The sequence below is a fragment of the Tympanuchus pallidicinctus genome, unplaced genomic scaffold, assembly GCF_026119805.1.
Source record: "Tympanuchus pallidicinctus isolate F22 unplaced genomic scaffold, pur_lepc_1.0 scaffold2, whole genome shotgun sequence".
NCBI classification, from domain to species: Eukaryota; Metazoa; Chordata; class Aves; order Galliformes; family Phasianidae; genus Tympanuchus; species Tympanuchus pallidicinctus.
In genome coordinates, this window is record NW_026294721.1 from 51371977 (window position 1) to 51393910 (window position 21934).

At 35.9% G+C, this 21934-nt stretch overlaps 1 protein-coding gene across 5 annotated transcripts in view; it reads right to left on the reverse strand.

Annotated features, from left to right (window-relative positions):
• Positions 1–21934, reverse strand: part of TBCK (TBC1 domain containing kinase) — a 95175-nt gene that overhangs the window by 42567 nt on the left and 30674 nt on the right. For all 5 annotated transcript variants that reach the window (XM_052681504.1, XM_052681502.1, XM_052681505.1 and 2 more), the window contains 14 exons: positions 21077–21138; positions 20293–20441; positions 19176–19314; positions 17681–17780; positions 16181–16230; positions 15707–15836; positions 14817–14915; positions 13483–13545; positions 12547–12673; positions 12012–12062; positions 10217–10300; positions 8423–8508; positions 2699–2735; positions 1269–1430 (listed from right to left, as the gene is read on the reverse strand). In XM_052681504.1, the coding sequence (XP_052537464.1) occupies positions 1269–1430; positions 2699–2735; positions 8423–8508; positions 10217–10300; positions 12012–12062; positions 12547–12673; positions 13483–13545; positions 14817–14915; positions 15707–15836; positions 16181–16230; positions 17681–17780; positions 19176–19314; positions 20293–20441; positions 21077–21138 (1339 nt within the window). The remainder of the gene's footprint in view (positions 1–1268; positions 1431–2698; positions 2736–8422; positions 8509–10216; positions 10301–12011; positions 12063–12546; positions 12674–13482; positions 13546–14816; positions 14916–15706; positions 15837–16180; positions 16231–17680; positions 17781–19175; positions 19315–20292; positions 20442–21076; positions 21139–21934) is intronic.

A 21934-nucleotide genomic window follows, 5' to 3' on the forward strand; every position in this document is an offset into this window, starting at 1 on the left:
TCCTCAATGCATGGCATGGCCATCTAGGATGTAGAATTTATACAGCAGATGCAGCCACAACCAAACAGTAGAAGTCAGCACTGGTCTGAAAGCAGAGTCCTGCTTCTCACGTTGGCACCATATCAGCATTGCCATTCCTATTTCCCCTGCCATATTCTCCTGCACGTCAAATAGGTAACAATGTTCTAAAGAATTTTAAGTGTTTGCAGTTGCTTTGTACACCCTCAACAGGGTTTAAGACATTTTTAACAGGTTTTAAGACATTATTACAATAGAGGGATTTTATCATGATCCTAATTAGCCAATTATTTTGACAAATATTAGGAAATCTATATGAACAACACTACAATATTGTTAGAAATAAATACTACTAAAGCACATCAAAATTATGAATGATGCTATTGCTCCTAAAATCTGGAACCATGATTGACTTAGGAAGAAAATTAAGTTTCTCCTCTTTGCACAGTGATACATGTAGTTTCTGTCCCCCTTACAAGTGTGGGTATAGACAATGGCTTACAGCACAAACCCTAGAAGAGTGCCTGTTTATCTTAAAGAAATGAAATTACAGCAAAATTCAAAGTTTATGTTCTAGGAGACTAAGGCTAATTCCCAATTTTACACTTGAATGGGCCAGGAGTAAGAGTCAGACTTGACGGTTAACTGCAATTTTTTTTTTTTTTTAATAGCAGATGGAACACTTGTTTGTACTTGTATTTAATAAGTCAGCAACAGTGCTCATGTAGCCTTCCATCTGGCTTTTTAGGGTTATTTTGAGAGCCATACATTTCAAACGCAAACTGATTTAAAGCACCAACATCACCTACACTGATTTTCATAATATATTAATTTTATATTAACTGTTCTCATAGCAGAATTTTGTTTTTTAAAGGAAAACATGCTTGTATCAGCATCAAAGTGGTAAGGTACAGTTAAGAACTCCAATACTTTTTTTCACTAAGTGATCCTGCTATCTGCATTTTGTCTCGATGTAGTACGTCTACAAACAGTAGCTCGTGAATTATTTAAGATCGCTCTAAATTTCACAAGGAACTGTTGCAACTTTCCCCAGGCAATGACAGGGATCTTACCCAATTCTTGGTGATGACAGCAAGAGGACTTCTGCTAACTTGGTCAAGTTGCAGGTAGGCACTACACACAGGGAGAGGGAGTTCACCTAAATCTAACAGTATTTCAACACATGAAAGATTTGTAGTACACATTCAGATGAAAGCACAAAGAGAAAAGAAAAATAGTTTCTTCTATACCTGGTAAGTCTGAGAAAAGGAGAATGCATTCGTTGAATCCATTTGCGAGAAGACGATCCCTCAGTTGTTGAAGTATAGCCACCCCTATGCAGAATGGGAAGGAGGAATTTCCAAGCAATAATGTATCCCACAAGTGAAAAATTTTATGCAAAGGAAAGACATCTGCATAACAAACAGACACATACATACACAAAAAAAGCAAAATTAATATAAACGCTCTTAGGCAGTCATACACATTTTCCGCTCCTATCTAAGGTAATTTCTTTTTTATTTGAGAGCAGGTAAGAAAAACTTTTTAAGTACAGGTTTATTTTCATACATAGACAGACTATTCCAGAAACAATCAGTATTTTCTTTCTTTATTAAATGCTTTGAAGTATATAGGTTTTCACATTTCAAACACACATGAAATTAGGCAATTTCTTTTCCTTCTGGTATAGTATAACTATGCATGAAGAAGTACGTATCAGTTACTTCCAGCAGCATGAAGACATTAATGAGCGAACCAATAAGCTCAGGTACTTAAAACTAAATGAGGAAGTGGGCAGAATAGAGCAAAAACTGACAGAATGAGACAGACAGACAGGCATCAAGGCCTAACAAAAACAGCACCACTTGAAATATAACGTCAAAAGGTAGCTCTCCTGAAACACACTACCCTTCAACTACAAAGTTCTAACATTTTGTTTTAATTCATTGCCAAGATAACCACCTCCTCAGTTTTTCAGAGGTAGCAATTCTCATTACAGGTTTTTCAAAGAATGGGCAACTGCATCAGCCAGTGCTTCACAGTCAAGAACTCTGTCAAATGCAATTGAGAACCTCACATCACATCCTCTGATATTTCAGAGAAGTAATCTGCTAATGTTGACATGAAAAGAAGAAACATTAGGTATTTGAGGAAAGAAAATCACAAATTGCTTTACTAACTCCCATGTCTTTTGTTGACAGCTCACCAAATCAGAAAGCTCTTTTTGCTCCGAATATTCATGAACAAATACCACAGCGTGGTAAAGAGCAACAACATAAAGCATGTTCTGCTGGCCTTAAAAAATAAAGAAATTCCACATTCCACATTTCTGAACTTAGCAGAGTGAGGGAAGGTGTATCTTAATATTATTGTAATTTTACCCAGTAGATAAATTCTTACATTTCACCTTTCTTAAGTACCACATGCATAACATAATCCAGTTCAAATTTAATATAGTTCTTTTTCAGAAATAAGAAAGCTGAAATTATCTGCTCAAGGAAGAGCAGAAAGTACAACGTGACATGGACTGTTGAGTCTCAAGTCGTAAGTTCACCCTGCAAATTACAAAGGACCTTTTAAATGACACATATCACATCAATTAAGAAGGGTTCATCCGACAAAGTGAGAAAAATTATCCTTAAGAAATTTAACATTTAATTGGAAAAAAAAGTATACTCACGTGTAAACATTGTAAGAAACCACGGAATAGCATAGAGCTGCAAAAGGTGGGGCATGGCAGGAGGGGAGAGAAAAAAAAAAAACATGTTTTTTTTTTTTAAGATCTAAGTTTTTTGCTTAGGTCAATTGTTAATTGCAATAAAAATTGCAATGCTTTACATTAACACATTTAAAACAAGAAATAACTGGAGTGGCAAAACTACTACAATAGAATCATAGAATCACTCAGTTTGGAAAAGTCCAACCACGACCTAACCAAACTACTCTAACAACCCTCTGCTAAATCACGTCCCTGAGCATCAAAAGAAGTGTTTTTCACACCAAGTCACCATTCTCATCCCTTCCACATTATTGTTTTGTGATCCTCTAGTGAAAACAAAGACCATTAGCATCATGGCCAGCTGCTCCTTTAAACTGCCACAGTTCTCCCCTTACTCTATGCTGCTAAATAAAAATTAGTGAAGAGTGCCTGAATAAAGCATAAAACAACTTGATTCAAGGTACCTTTTTGACTCAGGAAAAAATATTTTTTATTATGAATAAATAAAAGTGCAAATCACAACTTCCAAAAGAAAAAGGAATGGTATCTACATCTTTTGCATATGCTGGCATGTATTCAACTGTATACTTCTTATTGAAAGGAAGTAACAAGTTAAATTCTCCAAAGTCACTCAAGCATACAATGCCTGTTACCAACAAATTAAAACCACGTAAGTGCATAACATGACCTTTAAGGATATGTGCCATCTGAAGAATTTGAGGTGCCACTTATATTACTCTGAGACTGTCTAACTTCTGCTGCTGTAATGGCTACAGAAAATAAAGTTTCTGCAAGCTTTCCGTCAGAATACCTACTACACCACATACAAAACATTCAGAATGTGTTAGAACAGATAGTCATTTGTGACTCCTTTAGAGTTTCTTAATCTTTAATGAAGCATTTAGTGGGTTGAAAGCAATAAAATCTATTTTCAAACATCACCCTACAGAAAGTCCCAACACATTACGAATGCAAGAATAAGTCTATCTCTGTTAAATTTTATTCAGCTGCACAGCTCATGTGCTTTGTTTTCCATTTCTGAAGATTTATAGTTAGACATAAAGCTTAATATATTACATTTTAGCTCATAAAAAGTGCAAATTAGTACTCCTATTAAGCTTGCCCTGAAAGTAAGCAAATGAGCAGCAGAAAATATAATCGATACTATGTTAATAAATGACTTCTTATTCCATCAACTCCTAACTGGACTCCGGCACTGATGAAATGATGCACACACACATGCAGAAAGGTTCCCCAGCACAGCTCTCTAACTTTGAGTTCCACACTTTCATTTGAGTATCTAATAGCATCTAAACTGTACTACACATAAAACTACAAGCTATGATGAACAGACTTTGCATAGCCTACAATCTTCCAAATCATTTTAAAGGTTCAAAAAAAAAAAATCACTATATGCCATTATTTCAGGTTCATTATACACTCCTGTTACCCTGGGTACATCTCCGCAACACTTTCAGTATATGTCTATCTGTGGAATAACATTTGTGATCAACAAATTCCCATTTACCTGCTTACCCGTATGCATTATACAGCTTGCCATATAGCAGAAAATAAGCCTAATGTTCCTCTTCTCATACATCTGACTACAACGTTTTACCCTAAGCAGCTCCATGCTTGCTCCTAATTTCACATACAGACATCTGTATCTTGAATGCATATAGAATAGATACAAGAGCCACCAAAACTGAAATAGTGAAGATATTATTAAAAGGTAACTACAAGGCAAAGCACTTCTTCGCTCTAAATCATCCTTACTAAACCTATCAATAGTAATATGAAAAGTCAAACTATTTAAGTTAGAAGGTATCAGGTAAACATTTTTTGAGATTTTCTTGTCTTATTTTCAAAAATGTAATATTCTATGATAAGAAGGTCTAGGCAAACCCAAAGAGGTTATGATTAACATTACTGAGAAAGCAAAGCAGAGACAACATTAGTATTATTTCACCATGCAAGTCAAACTGAAAAACAAAGATGAGAAAAACAACTGCAAAGACATGAAGTCCTCAAATAAACAGGATACAAAATATTTTTAGAGAAATGACTGCATTTTTAATATAGTATTAGTACATACTGCCCTCTAGCGATCATTAGCTAGAACAGCATTTTGCCATACTTCTGTAGTTAAAAAAAAAAAAAAAAAAAAAGGTTTCCAACCTTTACTACAGAACCCTGACACATAATAAGGTTGTGGCTTTCATTCACACTTAACATCACATATTTCCTGACCACACTGAGTTTTTTAAAGCAGCATTTGAACTACTAGAACAGACTGGGAAAAAGTCAGATTAAACTGAAAGCCTTTAAAGTCAATACTTCATTTTTTTTAGAGCGACCTTAAGATCAGCAGTGCTGTAATCACCATTTTGCTTTGCTAGTAACATATGAGTTCTTTGGTACTTTCAATTAAGTACCAGGACATCTCTTACATACGAAGAACAATTTGAATAAAAGCCATCACAATGTTTTTAGTTAAAAGTGAAATCTCTTCTCCTCCCACTTTGTTTCATTCTCAGTTTTTTCCATTAACCCTAGCTGAAGCTCCAGTAGCGTGCTGCTATGACAAACTGCTTAAAATCAGAGCTTGAAGACTCAGTTCAGAGCTTTTCAACAGAGTGAAGTTAGATCATAACTGTAGGTAAACAATCTATTTCTGAACTAGAAACTCAAACCTCCTCAAATCCCAATGAAAGCCTTTTCCATGATAAATTACTGTTATTTCTCTCTGCATTATTTCATTCTTTGACTCCTCCTCTGGAAGATGAGCTTTACATGTCTTTATCTATAGAAGATGAGATTTTTGCTGTAAAGGCAATAGTTTCAAAGACTTCAGGTTGAGAGGCTTTTGTTTCTAAAGACAATTCAGAAGAGCAAGCAAGGCAAAAACGCACACTAGTATTTGTTGGAGGAGATCCTAGAGAGTGTTCAGAAATAACCACAAGTCTCTTACTGTTTTGAAAGTCTGTAACAATAACGTGGCCTACTTGTAGGCCACAATCCAGGAGATGTTATGAACATGGTAAGAAAGCTATTGTGAAACTATGCATGTAGTTCCAAGACCAAGAAAAGAAATTTAATACTGAAGATCTGAATTTCCAAAGCTGAAGATGCCAACATACTTCATGTTTACTATGTGAGTACATAACATTTATTTTACTATATGCTTATAAGGAATAAAACGCTCTTCATTTCATTGAAGGGTTCTGCCTTCACAATGCATGCAACATACCTCAAGCCTATTAGATAATTCTATGTTCAACTGCTACAGAAAGGCACATAAATGTTTTGACGTATAGGGATGCCAAAGTAATGCAATTTGAGACCAATTTCTAAATTTAGATTCTGCCTACCTACACACACCTATGCAGAATTTGAAGAACGATCACTTTCCTTGTAAGATCAAAATACAAGCAAAAAAATCTCTCCCCTACATTCACCACTAGCTAACAGTAACAGAAGAGACAAATGGAGATGAAGTACTTCAAGCACGGGATTTTCAGTTCCGCTACGTGAAGCCATACTAACAGCAGCTCCTGCACATCACCAAAGGAAAACTAAGCCTGAGACAGCAGCTTATTAAGCAACTGCAACCAGATTTTGTCATCTCCTTCACTGGCCTGCTAACAACTGCACCTAGCAGCCATAATTGGCAGGTGAAAGCTATTTACAATAATTTATGCCTACAGCTACCCTTTTAGTAAAGTAGCATTTTTTTCTTGCTTAAAATAGTCTGCTTTGTATGTCAGAATTATTCAGTAGAATATAGAACAGAGGCTATAAAATATTATACAGAGCGGTGGAGATTATCAGCTGCAGGAGAGCGAGCAAAGAACTAAAAGATTCACCATACCTCGCTCTCTATTTACACATAAATCACACAAGCCACTGCAATGTACTTAATCCAGGCACCACATCAGCTAACAATATTCACAATTATTGGAGTTTCAGTACTGTTCAATATTCTGAGAGCTACATGACCCAAAGCAAATGGGAAGGGTGCCAGGAAACACAATCTTTCCTGCAGCAGGAGCCTGCATTTTGATGATGAAAGATTAATCAGAGTTTACTTTGATAGGATTAGTACTCAAGCACAAAACTCAGGTTCAGATCTCATTACCAAAGTGCATATCCTTCACCTTGACAGATCCTGTGCAGTAAGAGGTACAAAAACCCTCTCCCAATAATCTGGAAGGCAAAACAACTTTTCTTTTTCAATGACAGGATTTAGAAAGGACAACTTCTCTTCAGAGGTTAGTGTTAATTTTAGAATTAGCATTGGTATTCAAATGTAGAATTCTTCATTTTAATTTTTAATCATACTCCTGTTTTGCAATTATTTGTTGCATTACCCACTCATACCCTCTTCTAAGCTATAACACTTAGGATACAAGGCTCACATTTGACTACATGCTGTCTAACAGCCACCCTGATACAAAATACAAAATATACCCAAAAAGGTGATTTTTAACTACTCCATCTGACTTGCATTTTGAAAATTTATTACAGCAAATAAACATCAGGTGCATTTACATTTGCAGGTGATGCTGCAAACTTGATTCTCCCCCAGTAACTTACCCACCACGTCCTTTATTCTGCCCTCAAATTCACATGCTTTCAAGATGTGAATATCCTCCCAACTCCCCACCATTCTCTCATCTTCAGCCTTTTCCTCCTCAGATGTGGATTATTAGCAGTACATGCAGCTTCTAAACACCTCAGATTATATCGCAATACATTGGGTTTTGCTTTTGCTTCTTTAAATGCCACAGTAACTTTTACATTCATATTATAAACATTATTACATCACAAAGGCCTTTAGAATTGAAAGGTATATACGTTTTCTTCCCATTACAATCTTTGCAAACAGTACTAATGAGCATCAGCCCATTCTGAAGCAAGTTTACCCAGAAATTGCATGCAAGAAATTATTTTCATAGGCTTGGCCTTCCCTCCTGAGAGCATTATGCTGGCTTTCTAGACTATACATGGCTCTAAATGAAGGATAAAAAAGTTTCCCTGTTTACTGCAATAGATAAAAGCGGGGCCCTATAAAGAAGGCCTTGTTTTATTTTTTTCATTATAGCCCTCTCTACTACATTTTGGATATGGCCACAGTTTCCATTTTTCTCCACCTTAAATGAAGGGATAAAACTTGCATACAAGCTATAATCTTTCCAATGTTTTTGACAGATTCCAACAAGTGATTGCTAAGCATTTTCCAGAATCTAACATACCTACAGATTAACCATCACTTGCACATGCTTTTCGTACTATTGGCAAATCAATGTGTCTGTTGAGTTAAACAACTGCATTTAATTAGATGGTAGAAAAATTTCTATTAGCCATTCTCAGCCACGTTCTTCTTTGTATACTAGTCCAAATTTTTTAAAACAAATTACATATATATTTTGAGGTCAATCTAAGTTAAAACTACTTATTAGTGATATTTGTGTTGTACCATGTTAACAAAAGGGCAAGGACTGAGGTACCTAAAACAATAATCAATACTTAACCATTTTAACAGCATATCCAGAAAATCTCATTAATAAGCAAATCTCCAGGTAAACTGCTGCCAAGACAGTTTTGCAAAGCATCTCATCCTAACTGTGCTAATTTTTCCTTCTTTTACTTTGAGCAATATTTATAAGAATGCTCAGCACTTACATCAGGAATGAAACCAATTTCATTAAGGTGGTTGCTCAGCTCTGGATCATGGAATGCAATCATCTGAGAAAACACCGTTAGATACTCTGAAATAACAAACAAATTCAAGATCACTGTCAAAAACACAAGCCAGAACGTCCTGTTGTTCTGTATAGTAGCTGTAGGAAAGAAAGGGCACATTCTTAAAAAAAAAAATTTAGACTTTTTGTGTGAATACAAGCCACAAGATATTGATGGAAGTTAGAACAAGAATATTTCAAGAATTTTAAGACCCAAACTGAGTGAAATACTCCTTAATTGCAACAATTGTATTTATTTTCAATAGTTAAATTTTGTCATCCAGAAGTCAATGAGGTTTTAAGGTAGCACCTGCATCATCAGTAACCTCTTAATTTGTCTTCTCTGGAATAAAGGGGAAAATACTTACTGTAAAGATAAAATGTAATAAGATTGTCAGCACAGCACATCATGCTGAAGGGTACAATTTAATTAAGTTGTCTAATTAACGCTTGCTTTTAATTGGAACAGAAACAGACAACAGAACAGAGACACCGACAGACTTCTCTATTTATTCTAACCTCTCAGTTTTGCTCCTATTGTGATGTGCCTTGTTAGAAGGAAGATGAAGAGTCAGTAACACTGCAATTTCAAAACAAATGGCAATTGCTTTTTCTCTATGCTCTCAAGCACAGAGTAATTAGGGCTCAGACATCAAGCTGAGTGAAGGAGGACAGACAGGGAATGTTACTCTGCTTCCAGTTTTGAGCATACAAAGTTAAGAACAATAATTCTGTAGAATAATTATATTAGGTTTAGAAATGTTAAAAGCTGTGATGCTATCTCAAGAGAACTGAGAAACAATATTCGCATTGTAAGAACACAAAGGGAACAAGTCACAGACCTACTGCAAATAATACTTGAAGGAAAAAGATGCCCAAGTCCTCAAGGTAAGTTGCAATAAACATTAGGAACCTCCAGAGTTTAACATCCACTTAATTTGCTTTAAGTTGGAAAGATAAAGCCACAGCTTTTCAAACAGATTCTTTCTGTTCTTAACAATTGTTTACAAGACTAATTATCTAATCAACAAAGACAGTAGCAAGGTGAGTTAACAGTTCCAGAAAACTCCTTCACTGTATCTTCTCGATATTTACAATTAATTTTTAGGTAGAACAGACATTTATCTCCCAGGAATTGTTTGGACTTCTCTGAGATGCCTGCAGAGCTGTTGAAGACCCAATTATGCAACATTTTTCCTCATGGATACCAAATCCTGTCCTGTATTCTCTTCAATAAGAAATTCCTCTCTAGTCTCCAAGTAACTGAACACCAATTTCTGGGGATTTTTAAACTTGTACTGTTCCTGCTCTTTACTGTCCCTCACTGTAAAGACAGCTCCTGTAACATTCATATGATTAAAATCATGCTGTTCAGTTTTTAATCATATAGCATTGCAAGGACCTTCTCCTCACCTTATAACTTCGCAAAAATCAATTGATGCTCAACTTGGAAACAAATGGAGCTTTTTTTTTTTTTCAACCTCCCTGCGCAAACAACATTGTTCTAAGCCTGTTTATCTGTTTACCTGTTTATCTTGTTCCTACTTCCCTTGCACAGTTGGTGGTGTTTTTTGCTTTTTGTTTTTCTTTTTAATCTCACATAAGCCTTCTGAAATGCATAGATGAATATTTCGACAGCACGTTCCTCATTTATAACCACTTGAAAAAGTGTATTTATAAATGCAGATTTAATTCAAGCCCCCTTAGAACAAATAAAAAAATTAAAGGCACTTACCTTGGATAACATGAGAATTATCCTTCAGAAAGAAGTTATACAAATACTTGGGTATAAAAGCAGACATGCAAGCATAGGCCAGAGCTGAAAAAAATTAGAAAAAACAAATGCAGAGATAGAAATACAAGTGCTTATTATTAAGCAGATAAAAGACATATATTAAAATCAAACCATAAAGAAAATTGATTGTAAAGGAACATAGGAAGTGCACAACGCTCTCTAATGAATTTTAAAAGCTTCTATTATCACTTAAGTAAACAAGACAAATCTGGTTGGACGCTCTTTGTTCCCAATTTCTTTCCATAATTCTTAGTGACTGTATAATCAAAGAATATTAGGATGTTATAATCACAAAATAAACAAGACAGTTAGGCAAAGCAGACTATGATAACAAGAAAGAATAAACAGAAGGCTTACCCCTATCCTGGGCTCACTCACAAAACTCCAGCAGAGCAGATCGCCAGGAGAGATCCTCCCCCACTGGCAGCCAGCTCTTAAATGGGTCTAGGAGGGGTGCAGCCAGGCTCCACCCCTTCCTGCAGCACAGGTGAATCGCCTTCACTGTGCTCCTCTGGCTGACTCATGGCTCACCTCAGGTGATCCATCAGAGGTTCAGGCTGTGGCTCAGCACTTCCCATACAGTGACAAAGCCATAGTGATGTTTGTATTGAAAAGGGAAGCTCCCTGATGGAACAAAGCTTTCGAAGATACAGTTTCAGACAACTGCATTGTTGCATTCTTCTGTTTTCTCCCATAGAATTTAGGCCCAGTCTACATCCCCACGAGACTCTTATCTGGTCCCCTTCTTCAGCTCAGAGTCTGAAGACAGAATTCACAGGAAACCAACAGTGGAATACTATTAAAACATTTCTCAGCAGCTCTTCACAAACATACCATGTAGAGATTAGAGGATAAGAACATAATGTTTAGCCCTTCATTAATTTCTAAGAATTTGGCTGAGAGATAGTCTACCTATTTTAATACAACTCTTAGCCATGTTGTTAAACCACTGATTTGATAAGTCGTCTTAGTAAGAGATAGAATGGAAACTGTAATAAATTGTTCATCATTTTGGAAATGATAAGCAAAGCATCATATTTATAGCATTCTTTAGAAATGAATTCAAGTTCGCAAATTTTCTGGCATTGAAACCACCATTTAATTATCTGTATTCAATTAAATTCATAAACCAGGTCACAAGGAATTGCAGTTTTCACTACCATACTTTGCTTCAATTAAAAAAAAAAAACAAAAACGGTGACAGAATCAAACCATATGGATGTGTTCGGGACCTGTTGATAGAAATATGTAAAGGTGCACAGTAGGCCCACTGTAAGAGTTACTGTCCTGAAAAACTATCTTTCACCCAAACATGTTATGAAAAAGTTGTGTACAAGAACATAGAAAGTTGGACTAGGCCTGTTCTGAAGAAATCACAGTCCAAAGCTGATCTCTGATTACCTTTTCGACACTTAAGACCAACACCAAGTTTCTGAATACTGCTCATCTGTACGGTTAATGGTTATGATAGGTTAACAAAAAATACATTCACATTACCAAAGGCTAATCCAGAGCTGCACTGAGAAGCAGAAGTAGTAAATATGCATATCTTTTACATATGCATGTTTTTATATAGCTATTTGTGATCACTTCTTTTGAGTCATAGCAAAAATAGCTTCAAAATTCCCTTTCAGTTACAGAATTCTTTCATAAATATGTGGTGCACAAATATCCGCAGACAACTAAGATGAACAGGTTGTGCTTCCCCTCACTCCCAGCAGAAAAAAGTGCTCACCTTCATTGTTAAAGTTCAAGTATAGGAATGGTGCACAAAGAGAATCGAGGCCTAAAGAGGGAAGAGCCATGAAGAAATGTCATAAAGATCTCATTTAATGAATTTGTCTTATTCAACACAATAACTTAACCGTGACATTTTGCATACTTTTGTAACACCTGCAATGCCAGGCTGCACACAATGCAGAGAACAAGTATGCAATCAACACATGCAAACGGTTTTCAAGAAATCCAATTCACAGTCCTATGAAATTGCCCAATAACTTCTGCAGCACTATCTTTGAACTGATCAGCAGAAAGAAACAGACTCCTCTTTTTCTTTTTTTTTTTTGAAATGATCAAAATTTCTGAAGAGCATATAGAAGAGGCAGTCAATTTGGCATTACAAATTAAATCACTAGGAACTAAATTTTCAGTAATTCACCTATTCATTCTTCAAAAGAGAGGAAAAGGAAGTCCTCCAAGTAAGATTTTTGTTCGGTTGTTCTTTTAGACATAGCTTTCCCATTAATGTCTTGCTAATTACTCAAACCCACCTTGCCAGTACACCAAATCAGGATGGGAAACAACCCAGGCCTTCAATACACGTCTAAACTTTGCATGACCCTCAGGTGATGACAGCAATTCGTCATACTGATGGCAACGAGGAATATCAACTTCAATCTGTATCACAGTCAAATACACAATGTAGAGAGAAACCAGGGTAAATGAAATAGTACTACAGCAGTTGTGTAATAATACAGATGGCAGTGGTGGAAGTTAGCCAGACAACTGAAGTCAGATCATCATCATCAAAATCAGTCTGTTTCACCCACTGCTCTCAGATCAGTAACTGAATGGGGACAGGGCTCTAACAGCTGCTTTTAAAAGAAGGCTTTTAAATAAATAAAAGCAGACTCAACTTCTGTGCTAGTTTCAGGTGCTGGCACCCCTTTTTTTCTACAGGATAATATAATCAGAGACCTCAGAAAACTTGATGGAATCTATTTAATTCAGCCATCTGATGGAACAGCTGTTCCTTGTGAAGATTATTTACATTTGGTAGTACTTCTTGGAGAATTTAATGGCTCAAGAACCCATTTCTGTACAGTTCATCTTACTGTTCAGAATGTCAGCGTACTTGATGCTATCTGGCATCAGGTCCAAGGGGCCCAAAAAAAGAATTGATAAAGACAGAACATGTAACAACACACCAGTAATACTGCTTATTATACTGCTTGCTGTTGCAACAGAAACATGATTCTGAAATAAGATTTTTGCTCATCAGAGGTTATAACCTAATTTGAGTTAAACTAATGGTCCCAAACTGTTTTGCAAGATTCTTGCAACAGCATGAGAAAGCTTAGAGGGCAGGGGAAACCTTCTACTATTATCAACCACATCTGCTGTAATAGACAAAATGACACCCACAGGTTGAAAAGATCTTTGATTTACTTCAGGCAACAGTATTCAGTAAAAACTGGAGGTCTTACTTGTCTGTCTGTAGGAATCGGTGTGTCTTTATCAATGGCATCATATTTTGCTTGAATGGCACCCTAAATGTGGAAGAATATTTCAAAACAGAAAGCCCTTACTAATGTAACAGCATATTGTAATGTACATACCTATATACAAAAGCTGTTTTTATCAAATGTTCCAGCTATTAACTTTTTTTCTGAATACATATTTTAGTGCATTTTCCAAACAGAGAATTTCTCAATGCTGAATTTTCACAAAATCTTCTTCATTCGAGTGTAACTCAGGATACACAGAACTTTCAATGGTATTCCCACTATCTTCAGTCACTTTCTCTGGCTTATAAAGCAAGGAATATATTTCATCCAGTTTTCCATTTTTAAGTTAACTGAAACTACCAATTTAAATTCAAAGTATATCTCTGCTGCTGTCAAGTTTCAGCATCATCTGTGAAAAGGCTGCCTATTAATTAAATACTGATACTACCAACATACACTACTCTTAAACAGCCAGTTCTTGTCTAAATACCAAGGGAAGTACTCTAACAAGTGCATCTTAATGTTATGGGACTGCCCTCAATGTACAGATACTAAGTTGATGAAGTAAGTGAACTCACTCACTTCCCAAGACACACTCAACCACCAGTTACTCTTTTCCTTACGGGTTTTTTTGTCATATGAAGATACTCAGAAGTTCACATCCTAAGCTACATCCTAAAACTCAGAACATGTAACCTGTAAAAACCTCTTTGCTGCATGACTGAGGATTACAACAGATGCAAAAGTTGGGTTGTCATCACGTAATTCATATCAAGTAAGAGGGGTCCCCATTTCAAGGACAATTTCTAGGACAGTCCTTTCTAGCCCTTTGTCCAGAAGGATTTCATGTCATTTATTTTTTCTCCAATCTTTGGAAGACATGTACTGGATAATAGTGAAATAAAATACATTTGCTACATTTTACACTGTTACCCAGCTTTTGCTTGTTGAGGCAGAAGACTGTAACTGCATTTATCAAAAATAACTTTAAAAATCAAAAAAAAGTTAAGCAGCAGTTGCATTTACACACCATAGCAAAATTTTAGTGGATGTGCACTATTTTTTTATTCCCTAATCAAATTAAATATAAAGTCAATCAAAGCCAATGTTCTCTGACACCAAATATCAGAATCAGGAATGAGTCTGAATACTGTTTTAGTTCATACGATTTCATGCAACCCTTTGTTTCAATCTGCACTAATTCTAATGCCAAACTTCACTTTCTTTCCAGCTTCCCTGCCCATTCTATTCCTATCCAATTCCTTCCTCAGTCAATAATGGAATTTCTGCAAATGGCCTCCAATCACCCTTACCTCAACACCCAACAGAGCAGCCCAGGTCATGCCTCTCAGAAGAGGAGGGATGTCAACTCTGGCTTCTTTCCAGATTTGGTTTTTCTTATAAGGGTAGGCCTTCAAAAAGAAGAGATTAATAGCAAAAACATTACCTTTTAACTGAAACAACTCTAATCCCAACTCTGGAAAGGTGGTTTCTCCAGAGGAAAAAAAACTATCAGTTAGACAGTGATTGCAAGTTTTGTTTCAAGCAAGTTTCATTCATTCCTAACTGGAAAACCTAGATGGGAGACGACTGTTAGATACTGAAATACCCACTGCTCCACACGAATGCATTCATATACTTTGGTATATATTGAACATATAAATGTAGCAATCCAAATCATTAAAAATGGTGTGGGTTTTTTCACTATATGTTTCTTATCATAATAATTATCCAACTTTCTTTAGTTTGACATTTATAGCTTATGCTTCCTTAAGTACTGCACCTATTAACACATCAGCCCTCTTTCATTCCTCACCAAGAATTCATCTTTTTCCATACGTGTAAATTAGGGTTTGGTATTTTATCTCCCTTAAAGTAAAACCCACATTTCTATCATGGTATCATTACAGTAAATAGCCATACTGTTTTCAAGAATCTTACTGCTTGGAAGTGCAAAGATGATGCTGGTATATTTAAACCTATAATAGATTAGTAATGAGTAAAGGATACAGAATTAGTTTCTTGAGTAGACAGTTCTTAGCAGCAGCTCTCATATTTTTAATCTCTTAGACTTTTGTAAGAGTTTTCTCTCCCCTCTCCACTGCTGTTGCTTTCATCTCTGCTTCTTTTTCAACTACTCTGTCCTTCAAATACCCTCTAATTAGCAAACCAAATCCAATTAACCAACAGAGAGATTTCATACCTTCAACAGTCTGTCAAACAGAACAATTCTGTTTAGCTGATACTCTGTGTCCCTCTCCCGGATGATCAGAGGTAGATTGGCAGCTGCAGACAGCTCACTGCTACTATTTGAATGAGGTAAAGTTGACTGGCTGGGAAAAGAATTAGGATTGTAGTAGTAAAAGAGCAAAATATACAATTCAAAGTGCAAAATAAATATTCAGCAATGCATTTTTGAGTTAGAAGTATAAATGGATCATTTTAAATATTCAGCACAAACAGCTGACTCACAGCATGTCGAAAGAGGTTAGAAATGTATGTTTGGATTCAGGGCCCTAAGTTCACCAGTACAGAGCACCTATCAGCTCTCACTGATTTTAAGGGCCAAACAAGGACATGTAAGGTTTGCTCTTGGAAGACAGCTGTCTTGCTGTGCACTGTGCTACTCAAAACTACATTTGGTCACTTAGATGGGAACAAATTTATACACACTTACTCATCTTCAAGTAACGGATAAAATGCTTCCCCACCAACATCCTTCAGTCTCTGAAATGGACAATAAAGACAATTCATTATCAGAATGCTGTTCAAAAACCATGTGAAAAATTTAGTGGAATATGAGAACAATTAATTTGCAATTCACTTCTAAGTTCAATGGTTCACCCTGATACCTAAGCATTAGCTCAGTTCTCAATCAATAAGGAAACATACAACCTTTAAGACTAGGAAAAGTTCCTAGTACAGACTATCTTATTTTCTTCAGACATCATGAAATGTGTTCTATCTTAAGAGAACTCTCTTGTCTCCTGCACAAAGCCTGTTTTCTGCACACACAGAAAAAGCTTTTATGGGCCATGAATTAATTGATCAACAGTATTACCATTGCTTCCTTCTTTTCCTCGTTTTTCCATATGGACTTCCTATCTAAGTAGCTGCAAAGCAACTACAGAACTTGGTTTTCACTTTTTTTAATCAGCTCAAGAGTTATTCAAATTTGAGTTTCTTCTTGTATCAGCATCTGAAAGCTGCGCAGAATTACAGACGCTCTCTGAGAAGGTGACAGACAAGAATACCTGGACTCTCGTCTGAAATTTTCAGATATCTTTGCTGCATTGTGATTAATGTTTAATATTATCCTCTCTGCAGTATTCTGCTTTGCAGTTCTGTTTCTAACTTAAAGGCATACAGCACACAGGCTGCTCCTCCTGGGAGTGACAGAACAGTTCATTCTCTGTTCATTCAGACCTGATCCTCTTTTGATTTCAAGCATCATGCTCTGCTCCATGAAAGCTGTTTGAAGAAGTGCTTAACTTCAAAAATTTATTTCATCTAACATCGCAAGATTCTCACTTGTATCCTCCCCAAAATAAAAACTCAGTACACATTTATTTGCTGCTGCATTTATACACGAAGGCACCAGTATAAAAAACTACAGATTAAAAAGTCTAAAAGAAAGCTGTAAAAGCTTCCCTTCTATAGGAACAGAATTAGAAGCTGTGGTGTATGCTACCTTTAAAATAGGCATTGCATAATGTAAAACACAAATATATAGCTATATATTCCAAAGCTTAGCAGTAAACTACTGAAAGTTTGGCATTCAGCTCCAAGGATACAGATATTAAGGAGCTGCAACTGAATTGAGCTGTTCTTTCTTCTGAATACCGCGAGCCACCTACAGGAATAAAAGAACTCACTGTGCCAGGCAGTTCAGCAATCATGCAGGTACTGCCAAAGTATTGCAGCTTCACCAGAAAAAAGCAGGTAGTAAAAATATGGGGATGGAGGATGGGAACATTAATCAAATTTAGTAAGCTTTTATGGGAAATGCAATTTGATAGCGTAAATCAGAATTGAGCTCAAACACCAGGGAGTTTTCTGAGAATCAGTAACACTGTCCCTTTGTAGGAGCAGAAGTAGGAGCTGCTGTTCCATATTCCCTTTAAACAAATGTTTCCACAGCAAGGACATATGCACCTGCACACAGAGTTTCACTTACATTTCGGAGCTGGCACAGAGACAAAGTCACAGTTGTGTCATCTAGAAGGGAACTTCTATCTCGTCCTTGCCCAAAGCTTTCACCGTCTTCCAACACAAAGCTTCAAAACGAAAGGAAAAACAATAAAATTCAGGTCATTTTATAAGATTTGAGTTAGGAAAAATAAATAAATATCTAACATCAATCAGTTTCTTCTTTAAAACAGAACACTAGCTCTTAGAAGTATAACACATTGATTCTGCAAGGCATGAAACCTGCTCTCAATGGAATACACAATCACCTTAAATTATTTAAACAGCTTCTGTCTAAAACTGCACATTTCAGGTTTTCCACAACTCTAGCTTGCACACAAAGGAAGACTAATGAGATACGGGATTAATACTCCTTTTATTTCTTGAACTGGCAGAGACTATGACTGCCAATTAATGTGAGACCCAAAAAAATAAAATAGCACTGTCATTTAAAAGCCACTTCCCAGAAATTAAAAAAAAAAAAATCCCAGATCTTAAGGGAACTAACAAATGCAACCAAGAAAGAGTATATACAGGTTGCCTGTTTGGTGTTATTTTAAAGCAGATAGCAAATTCATCTCTTCAAGTTATGCTAACATGCTGAGGATGACTTAAAAGATAGAGTAAGATTACATTTTTAAATGGACATTTCATCTTCTTAATACTTACATAATTAAAACTGTTATCCCCACAGAACTCAGAAACCCAAGCTTTCACCTAAGTGGACAGAACAGGCAGTACCTCAAAATGTCAAACTACATTTGCTATCATGTGATCACTGAAGATCAAGCTCTTAATTTTTTCTACCCCCAGATACTGCACTCTGGCTATTTTTATGTGATTTTAAATCCCAGACCCAGCAAATTTATCTTTATGAACACATAACTCTGTTTGTTAAAAATCAGACTGGAGGATTAAGGTATCAAAATATTTAAAAGTATTGCATCAAATTGCAACATGTGCAGCAGGAAGATAAAAGTAGTAATTTTGTAACAGCACTACAATTTTTAAAACTGTGCATTTAAAAGAAAAACACAAACATAAACCAGCTGATCTGCTGAAGAAATGAATGACCATTCAGCACTGATGCTCTGTGAAATGGAACTCCAAGGGTGAGAATTTGCTACAGAATGAATTACTATGAGTACATAGTGCGACTTTTTTATTTTAAATCAAAGTTCAACGATGATGGCAAAGATGCTAAATTTTGGATCTTCCTGTTCATTGTTCAGAACTTAACCTTTTTTTTTTTTTGATTTCAGAAAGCAATGTGAAAAGCACATAAGTAACAAACACGAAGTGTTCAAACAATGCCTTAAATTGATTAAGAAGAGATGTAAAGTGATTTCCTGCTGTTTAAGAATGTTGTTTTAAATGTTTTTAAAAATGTACACAGGTGTCGAAACCAAAAACTAAATCAAAACATTCTTTCACATTCACTTCTCCATACATCCTCCTTCCCTTAAATGCTTCTCTTTTCTTACTTGGGAAGTGTGCAGATAGGTGGCTTTGATCGAATGATTTCCTTGTTGACAAGTTCTTTCTCTAAGTCTCCTCCAGCCAGACACCAGAGATAATAAACCTCTTCAATTGATCTTTCTGCTAAGTAATCATTATCTTCATCTACAAGGAAAAAAAAAACCAAAATATAAATTACAGCTTTTTAGGCAGCTTGTATTTCTTCTTATCGCTCTGAACAAATCTTGCTGAAGAGAAGTTACTACACTGGAGAGGTTCTAGACCATAATGCAAAGTTAGAGGGAAAGGTGATCCTCTCTTTGCAGGGAGTTTTACAGAATGCATCAGAAAAAAAAAAAAAAAAAAAAAAGGAACAGTTTGCAGTTTCCTTTATGCCCAAAAATAGAAATAATCAGATAAATAAGTTGAAGGATGGACTTCTGCTTTCCGCATGTTTGAGTTTTTCTCCCCCTCAAACAGAAAGCCCACATTATTTTGTTCACAACAGTGCTAAGAGCGCAAGGAAACCGATGACTCGCACAGAGTAGTTACAATGTCTTTCCTTCATGGACCAAGTACTTTCTAAGATACAAAGTTTCAGTCCCCGAAAACTTTACAACAAGATTTGCTAAATATGTATCTATCTCAGAGTTCAAAATGAGGAGTTAAAACTTTCAGCATACTCCAGTTTTAAACTCAAAAAATTCTAAATACGTTCTATACTAGAATACAACCTCTCTTCCATAAGAATTTAGTTTGCCAGTACTTTCAAAAATAATCTCTTCCTATTACTTAACAGAATTCAGCTTCTAATTGACAATACATCACGGAGGGGGGGAAAAATCAGTACCTTGTACACATCCAAATTACAAAGGCAGATGATGATACAGGTATCTCAACATAAACTCAAATACTAACAATAACTTTTCATTCCTTGAGACAAAAGCATAAAAATCCAGATAGCATCCTTGATCTGAACACACCCCTTCTAAACATGTTTGCCTCTATCTTCGCCCATTAAACAATCTACTACTAGAATGGAATATTAAACTATATAATAGCTTATAATGCATTCAAAAAAAAGCAAGGATGTTGTATATTCCTTCCCCATCCAATGACATTTATCCCACTATCTGCTTTTACCTTTGCATAACTGACTTATGTCTTCAGGCAGCGTTAAGTCAGCACACCTTGGAGAGGACGAGAACAGTCCAGCAGATTTGTGAAATGGAGGGTATGCCAAAGATACTTCACTGAACAAACAGTCACGCATCAATTCCTCTGGAGTTGGCCTTTAGAGAAGATAATACAACATTAAGAGTAAAGCACTTACAAGAAGAGCTTGCTGTCAGTAACAAACAGTTGTAAATACTAGTAAGTTATGTCAAACTTCAGAATTTGTTTTTTTAAGCAAAGAAACCTGGTAATTTTGTTCCACTTGTAACTTGTAACGTGCTGCAGTCTGTTTACGCCCTAACTTGATATTTCATGTAAAATGAATATTATTTTCTTTATTTCTCTAAGCAAATATGGAAAAAAGTGCAAAGCTTCGATTGAAGAACGGAAGCCTACTACAGATTTCAGATGAAAACCGCGGTGGATTGCCATAACAAAAAAGTACTTTGGAAGAAGAGATTTGAAGGAAGTCGCAGGTCTCATGAACATCCAGAAATGGAAGCATTAAAGCTGAGAAATCTAAAACTGAATGTGACTGAAGAGCTTTCCCACAAAAGTACTCTGCAACAATCTCAAAGATTTGTGCATTTGATGTTTTTTTCCAAAACCACTTCTTTCAAATACTGCGAAGTACTAAAACCAACTAGCTAGCTATTACGGACAATAGAAGCCATTGGTATTTCTAATAACATTCAGCAACTGGTCTTCTTACTCTACTAGAGTTCATTAAGCATTCGGATTCAATATTTACCTCATAGAAGGTTGGAATGTAAGGCATTTTTTCAGCAGAGTTAAGACATTTTCAGAAAGATCCTGGAACATAAGAAAAAATATGGAGGAGGTCCATTCATTTCTGCCCTAATTCAGCAAGCCACTTAACTCATACTTAGCTTTCAATATACAGGCTTGTCTTAGAAAGCAATAAAACTTCATGCCCACACATGGTTAGCTGTGCAAGACCAAAATGGTGTGGGGAACCAATTCCGCCCCCTATATTGGCTAGAGGGGAAAAAGCCTGGAGAATTAGCAATGTATCCAGACACTTATTTTTATTTTTTAATCCAGACATCCTGTACTCGGCTTGAAATAAGGCAATTCTTGGAAACTCCCTTCTAGTAACAGTCAATCCTTTTTGCACAGTGTTTTAAAACATTCAAAACAGACACCAGAATTCAGTGATTAAATTTATGGATGGGGAGGACCTGAGCTGTATAGAAAGAAAATTAACCTGCAGCATTTTAAAGAAAATTAACAACTTTGTGAATAATCAGCAAGTATTAAAACTTCGACTGATGATAAGTTTAGGAGAAAATGAGCATTACTGGCACTGGGTGCTTGAAAGGATCTTACATATGCATTGCAGTCCATTGCAACTGCATTCAAGTGATTAACCCAGTTTGGTTTAGTAAAATACATGCGTCTGTATGTATATAATTACAATACTGCAATTATTTTTTTACTTTACTATTTATACTTCACTCTTCTTACTGATAACAATATTTTAATATACTTGTACAAATTACTATAAAAACAGATTATTTATTTCTTGTTGGAAATAAAAGCTTATTTAGGTATGAGCAAGTGTAAACAAAAATTTCTTACACAGTAT